At 38.5% G+C, this 6,758-nt stretch overlaps 1 protein-coding gene across 1 annotated transcript; it reads right to left on the bottom strand.

Moving 5' to 3' along the window:
* Positions 1–470: 470 nt before the first annotated feature.
* On the bottom strand, positions 471–1,442 carry LOC108794486 (olfactory receptor 146-like). Its single transcript, XM_018565532.1, has one exon. It carries the CDS (start codon positions 1,440–1,442, stop codon positions 471–473), a length of 972 nt encoding a protein of 323 aa, XP_018421034.1.
* Between the last annotated feature and the right edge of the window lie 5,316 nt (positions 1,443–6,758).

The raw sequence follows: 6,758 nt of genomic DNA, 5'->3' as shown, positions 1-6,758 counted from the left end.
CGTGTGAAGGGTATCATATACATGGGATGTTTTTCATATTATGCATTTCTTAAATTAATAAAAGTAATTTTAATTAATAAAGATCCATGGACGTGCGGCTTGTCTTTCGAGAAGAATGTACATGTTGGAGGCTGAGGCCGGCCTATATTGCCTGCACCAGTGGTGATTTCTGATTTAAGTGGCCTGGGAATTGGAGCGGTGGACTATTTGTATTGTTGAAAAACTTTGTTAAAAGGAATGCATAATGGTTTTGTACATGTTTTGTTTATGTATTACAGTCAGGACTAAAATACAATTTTACATTTTTTTTATTTCAGATAAGTATGAAAAATTGCACATTGTTTGAAGATGTTTTCCATTAAGCCAGCAGATCTGACCTTGTTTCCATTTCTTTATCATTGTATCCTCTTTAGCTGAAAAAGTCAGCTATTTACAAAAAGGAATGAGTAATCATCGCAGTGATTTATTCCTTATACTTTAAAACTAAGATGCCAGTTGCATGCAGCATGAGTGATTAAATATTTGCACTGCCTTCTGAATGCAGACTTTACATCTTTATTTTTGAAACTGTAAATCATGGGGTTTAATATGGGTAGAGCAGCTGTATTGAATAAAGAAAATAATTTGTTGTAGTCTAAACCATCTGTGGTTGAAGGTCTTTGGTATTGGTAACATAGGGTTGCATAGAGTAGGATGACCACTGTGATATGTGAAGAACATGTGTAGAAGGCTTTACGCCTGCCAAAATTGGAGCGGATCTTCATGATTGTACTTATGATGAAAACATAAGATATACATTTCAGAAGGAAAGGGAGGAGGCACAAAAGTATCAACCCTTCCGTAACAAGTACAATATTGAAAATGGAAGTGTCACTACAGGAGAGTTTGAAGACTTCTACAGTGTCACAGAAGAAATGGTTTATTATGTTTGATTTGTAACAGGTGAATCTTGAGATTAGGACAATAAATGGGATCATTTCTAGGAAACCCAAAATCCAACAGACAATGGACAACAGCAAACAAACTCCCCCGTTCATTACCTGTGTATACCTCAGTGGATTACAAATGGCCACATATCGGTCATAGCTCATGGCTGTTAGAAACAGCAGCTCATCACAAATAAAGCTTCCAAAAAAATACATATGTGCTATGCAAGTCAAATATGAAATAGCCCTTTCACCTGTCACAAAGGTGGATAAAATTCTATGAAGAGTAACAGTAGAGCAACAAAAGTCCAATACTGATAAGTTACACAAAAAGTAGTACATAGGAGTGTGTAGATGATGGTCTAGGCAGATCAAAAGGACAATTATCATGTTGCCTCCAAGAGTGACGAGATAAAGGAGCAAGACCAGAAGAAAGATCGGAGCCTGTAATATCGGAGACTCAGAAATGCCTGTAATAATGAAATATTTCACTGTAGTTTGATTGAACTTTTCCATGGATATACTATCCTCTGTTGGGATGAAAATATAGAGGTCTTTTTATCAATGATTTCAGCAAACATTTCAACAACTTTCATCCAAGATTCCCCCTTTCCCTGGAAGTTTCAATTAGAGAAAATGGGTAGATCGTGGGTTAAATTTGTGTGCATCATTAGTGAAAACATTAAGGGGTCTATTCACTAAGCTGCCGAAGGATCTAGCCATAGCTTCGGCTGATCCTTCAGCTAGCTTCGACCCCAGGACCCCTTCAGTTCAGTAGAACCGAAGGGCTGCTGTACGCGCTATTCATTATAGCCCGTACAGCTCCCGAAGTCGGCCGAGCGGCTCAGTCAAGCCGCAGACATATGCATCGGCTCGACTGAGCCGAGGTGAAAGGCAAAGCTGGCTGAACGGCCGGCCATTGGCCGGCTGACAGCCTGCTACGGACTGCTGGGCGGAGCCAGCCGTCATCTCACGGCTAGCTTCGGCCACTTGCACAGGCAGATCAGAGTTCCTGGTTACCAGATAACCAGGGACGCTGATCTCCAGACAGCCCAACTCTCCCGGACGCTCCGGGAGTCTCCCGCTATTGGATAGTGGCTCCAGGCCGCCCGGGAGAGAGTTACTTTCTCCGGAAAGTTTTACTCTGCTCGATCGATCAGAGTAAACCTTTCCCTGCTCTGTTGTCTTTATTTTTTTTTCTGACATTGGAGCCGTTGGCTGCCATCAGAACAAGAAAATAAAAATAAATAGGCATAGGAATGCATAGCTACATTCCTATTGGCTATTTCAATTTGCAATAGCAAACTAGCTATTGCACCCGCCCACTGCTGCTGTCAATCAGCAGAGGGGACCTGCACTTCTCCATCAGGTCCTTCTCTGCTGATTGACAGCAGCAGAGGACGGGTGCAATAGCTAGTTTGCTATTGGCTATTGCAAATTGAAATAGCCAATAGGAATGTAGCTATGCATTCCTATGCTTATTTTTTTTTTTTGTTCTGATGGCAGCCAACGGCTCCGATGACAGAAGAAAAAAAAAAGACAACAGAGCAGGGAAAGGTTTACTCTGATCGATCGAGCAGAGTAAAACTTTCCGGGAGAGTTTTATTTTTTATTTTGATGGCAGCAGAACCACCCGGCCAATAAAAAACAGTTGGGCAGAGCTAGCTGTCACTGCGCCCAATCATTTTATATATTTTTTCTACTTTTTTTACTATTTTTCTATTCTGCTCGGTACCACAGAGGTATCGAGTAGAATTGCTGAGCCGAATGCCGCTTGGAACTCCTTCTGCAATTCAGGTCGGCCAAACATGCTGAGCATGTTCAGCCGACCCAAAGCCAAGCGAAGCAAGCCGATGTACGGCTAATTTCAGCCATACAAGCCTGAAGTGAATAGCCGAACAGTGTTCGGCTCACTTAATTTCGGGTCGGTTAGTCACTCGGCTGTCCTCGGCAGCTTAGTGAATAGATCCCTAAGAGATAGTCTCCATAGTTTTAATGTCTTTGTTGAAAGTATAAGTGGACACTAAATGAATGACATTTAAAGGGCATTAAGGAAAGGGTGAAGAGTTGGAGAAGGCCGGAAAAGTGAACAATATATATATAATACTATAGCTGATTTGAAAAAAAAATTGCCTGAGATTATTTACTTTTCCTGCCTTCTCTAAACTCTTCACCCTTTGGTGAAAAACCCCACTAGTTTGCTAAAGCACCATGTTTCATAAACCACTGACATTTTTTAAACAAAATGGTTTTCTTTTTTTTTCATCATTTTTCAGTGCTACTAATCTTCTGCAGCCTCTTTGCAGCCACTCCCTGTCTACTTGCACACCAGCAATGGTTGCATAGCATTTCTTAGGTTTCCTGATGGGGAAAACACTGGACCCTGTCTTGGTAATGGGTGCTGGAGCTTGTAGACTCCAATTGACAGGGATTGAGTGTTGTCCTGCCATAACGGGAAGGGTCTGAGTAAGAACCTTCGTGGAAGAATCACCAGATATTATTTTATTAAAAGCTACAGATTTAAAATGTGATATGATATTAACATGTTAAAAGTTATATAACACAATCTATGATATCTACTTTAATGCTGCTTTGGATACATGTGTACCACTGTTTGTTGAACAAAGACCAGCATTACCTAGACTCAGCAGCTTTTCATGTAAGGCTAATATGCTGTTTCATAAAACAATAGAATCTTTGCATTTAATAGGTAATTAAACCACATAAGTCACCATAAGAATATTGGTGCAACTCACAAGCCCTAAAGTAGGCTTCCTCACCTTCAATGCTAACTCTGGAAGCAGCTCAAATGAAGATCCACAGTACAGGAGAAAGAACTGGCTGCACACCAAACTTTCTCAATGTAGGCAAGAAAATTGAATGTACCAGACAACACAGCGTCCTGCCCGGGAAACTCCTATTTCTGGTACATAAAGTTCTTTAATCTACATTGAAAAAGTTTGATGTGCAGCTGATTTTCTTCTGTACTGTACAACTGAACCACAGCTTCTCATTTAGAGGTATACATACCCCAATGGTACTTCTATTTTCCTTAATAAATGTACTATAATAGTTTAGAATCTGAACAAATGCAAATGAAATATAAAATGAACATGGGTAACTATCTAAGAAAACATTTATACCCATTTAGGAGGTAGCCATAATAAATGTATGAATGGTACTGGACATACAATTATAGCAGGTACATAATAAAGTTGGAAAACACAAGGCTAGACTAAGCTGATTTGGTTTGTGATTGGTTATTTTGGTCTTTTGTTGTTGTTATATTCTTTGTTTGTGTATTGTACCATCATTATAAATACATTTGCATTTTAATATAATTTTTTTTGTGTATATGAAAAATACAAACACATGGCACAGCCACCCCCTCCCTGCCCTGAACAAAATGTATTTACTAAAACAATTGTCACCCTCACCTTTAAATCAGGAGCAGGGGAGGACTGGCCTGGGGAGCTGGAGGAGGGGGTAAATAAATCCCATTAACTGGACTTAATAAGTGAAACACTAGTAAATTTAATGAGCAGAGAAAAAAGTGTGGGAAAGACAGCGGCATTTTAAAATGTAAAGTATATGTTTTAGGCAATAGATGGCTTCGATTGCAGAAGTTCTATCATTCATCATCATAATTGTCACACACATGTGCATACCCTCTGGCTGTGATGCCACCCACCCAGAATTGACCTCTGAAACTCAAAGTACAGAAAGGTGTGCTTATTTTCCCACACTGCTCAGCATTCCTTCCTTCATCACTATTTCTAGTACTACTGGCATCATTTTCTGTGACTGTACCAATACATCTAATTGTGTGCCACTGTACATAAAATAATCTGGCCCCTTCATACACCTAATTTCTTGAGACCACCTAGCCAGTGCCACATATATTCTCTACCCATTTTGTCTATTTGGGCTCCTGTGTAGCAGCCTAAACAGAACACTCCAGAGTGTAGTGTGCCACATTATAAAAAGATACACTACATTCCTAAAACTAAACATCAGTCATATTCCAAAAAGAGAAAATAAATATGCTATACTGTATAGCATTGTATTCAGTACTTCTAGCAAAATAGCAACAGCCTTTGAAAATTTGTTTTTTCTTCTTTCTAGGTATTGTAAGTTTTGTTTCTACTCCATTATTTCTTATGAGCTACCGGAATAAACTTTACTGAACGTATCTGTTTGTTGTTCAAAGCATGAATGTATCTACTACATACGGCATATAATATTTTCTGTGGGCTGCTGTATGATGTAATTTACCCCCTGTGAGCAATAGTGCACATGTTTCAAATAAAGCCGCATTTATAATGTTGTGGTACATCAGCCAATCTTTCCCCATTAGAATTAATCTCCCAGAAGACTAATTAAACAATGCACCATTATTGATTAAATAAAGTATGTTTCATATTGTCAATACTGTTTTTTTTAGCATTATATAAGAAAATCTAGGGACTTTCTTTCTTTTAAACCTCTGTGCATTAAGAGATTTCAAACTTTAAATTAGATGATAGACATGTACAGAACATGTTTGGTGAGACATAATTAATAAGGCTTTGCATTTGCTTATGGGGGGACTTCCACCCTATGTTAGTTATTATATCTGCCAACTGAACATAATATTCAGTGCATCATATAGATATGTGTGATTCTTTTCAGAAAAACTTATTTTTATGACAAATTTTAGTTTTTGACGAATTTCCAAATAACAGATATGACGAATGAAAACGAATCCGAATTTCCGAAAACAAAATTTCGGATGAAATTAGTTAGCAGTAGTCTGTACCAATATTCATTCGTGGACAAATTTTTGTCGCAGCAAAGTGACATTTAATAAAAAAATACAAAATGTAATGTCACTTTGCTGCAACGAAACAAACGAAAACGGAAATTTGTACAGAATACCGCTAACCCATTTCGTCCGAATCCCGAAACAAATTGACTTTCAGAACCGAAAAACGAAATAACGCAAAATCTGAATCAAAACGAAACAAAACAAATTTTATGCCGGTGCACATGTCTAGCATCATACTGGCCTCACCTATAAATAATTTTTTTGTATTAAGCAATAATGCACGAATCATTTTAGGCTAAATTTAAACTTAACTGGCACATCCCCCTTCATTTTCAGATCGTGTCTGCTGAACACTGCCTGGTTCCACTGCTCAAGATTAATGTCCAAGGAAAATGGGTCCATGCTGGTTTTCACATGTTTTAGAGCATGTAGGAACGCGCTCTAAAACGCCCAGGTGTGAACCAGGTCTTAAATTCTTAAAGCTCAAAAGCGGTATTGTATACCAGATTTCCAGTATTTCCAGGTTTTATTAAATGAAAAGAGTTTACCGTCTAAAAGTGCAATATTCCTTCACAGATGTAATGTGAGTGTATGACGCAGCTCGGAGACATTGGGAGTTGTTGGGTTTTTCAACGTATTTCTATTATTAATCAGCAGCCAGTACAATATGAGATGTTATACAGTAAAAGAGTGAGAGATATTGTCAATACCAAGACTAAATAAAGCGAGGACTGGATCATGAGAAATAAAATAGCCTGTAAGGTCAGAGATGGTTCGGAAGATAGTCCTCCAGAACCCTTACAGGACCATAAAGTTTGGAATAAATTCCCCAGTTGTCTGCATTTCCACCAATATAATGGGGAATACAATGTGGAACATTGAGAAATGCGGTATGGCATCAGGTACCATTATAACATTTTTTTCTGGAATATTTGTCATAGATTAACACAAGACATGGTATAATTAGCTTTCGGGTCTTTTGATTGTTGGGTGTCGGTCGAGGTTCATTTCCCACATTAAAGAAG

This window comes from Nanorana parkeri, unplaced genomic scaffold, assembly GCF_000935625.1.
Source record: "Nanorana parkeri isolate BGI_ZX_2015 unplaced genomic scaffold, ASM93562v1 scaffold857, whole genome shotgun sequence".
NCBI lineage: Eukaryota > Metazoa > Chordata > Amphibia > Anura > Dicroglossidae > Nanorana > Nanorana parkeri.
This window is presented reverse-complemented; position numbering and strand designations above follow the sequence as displayed.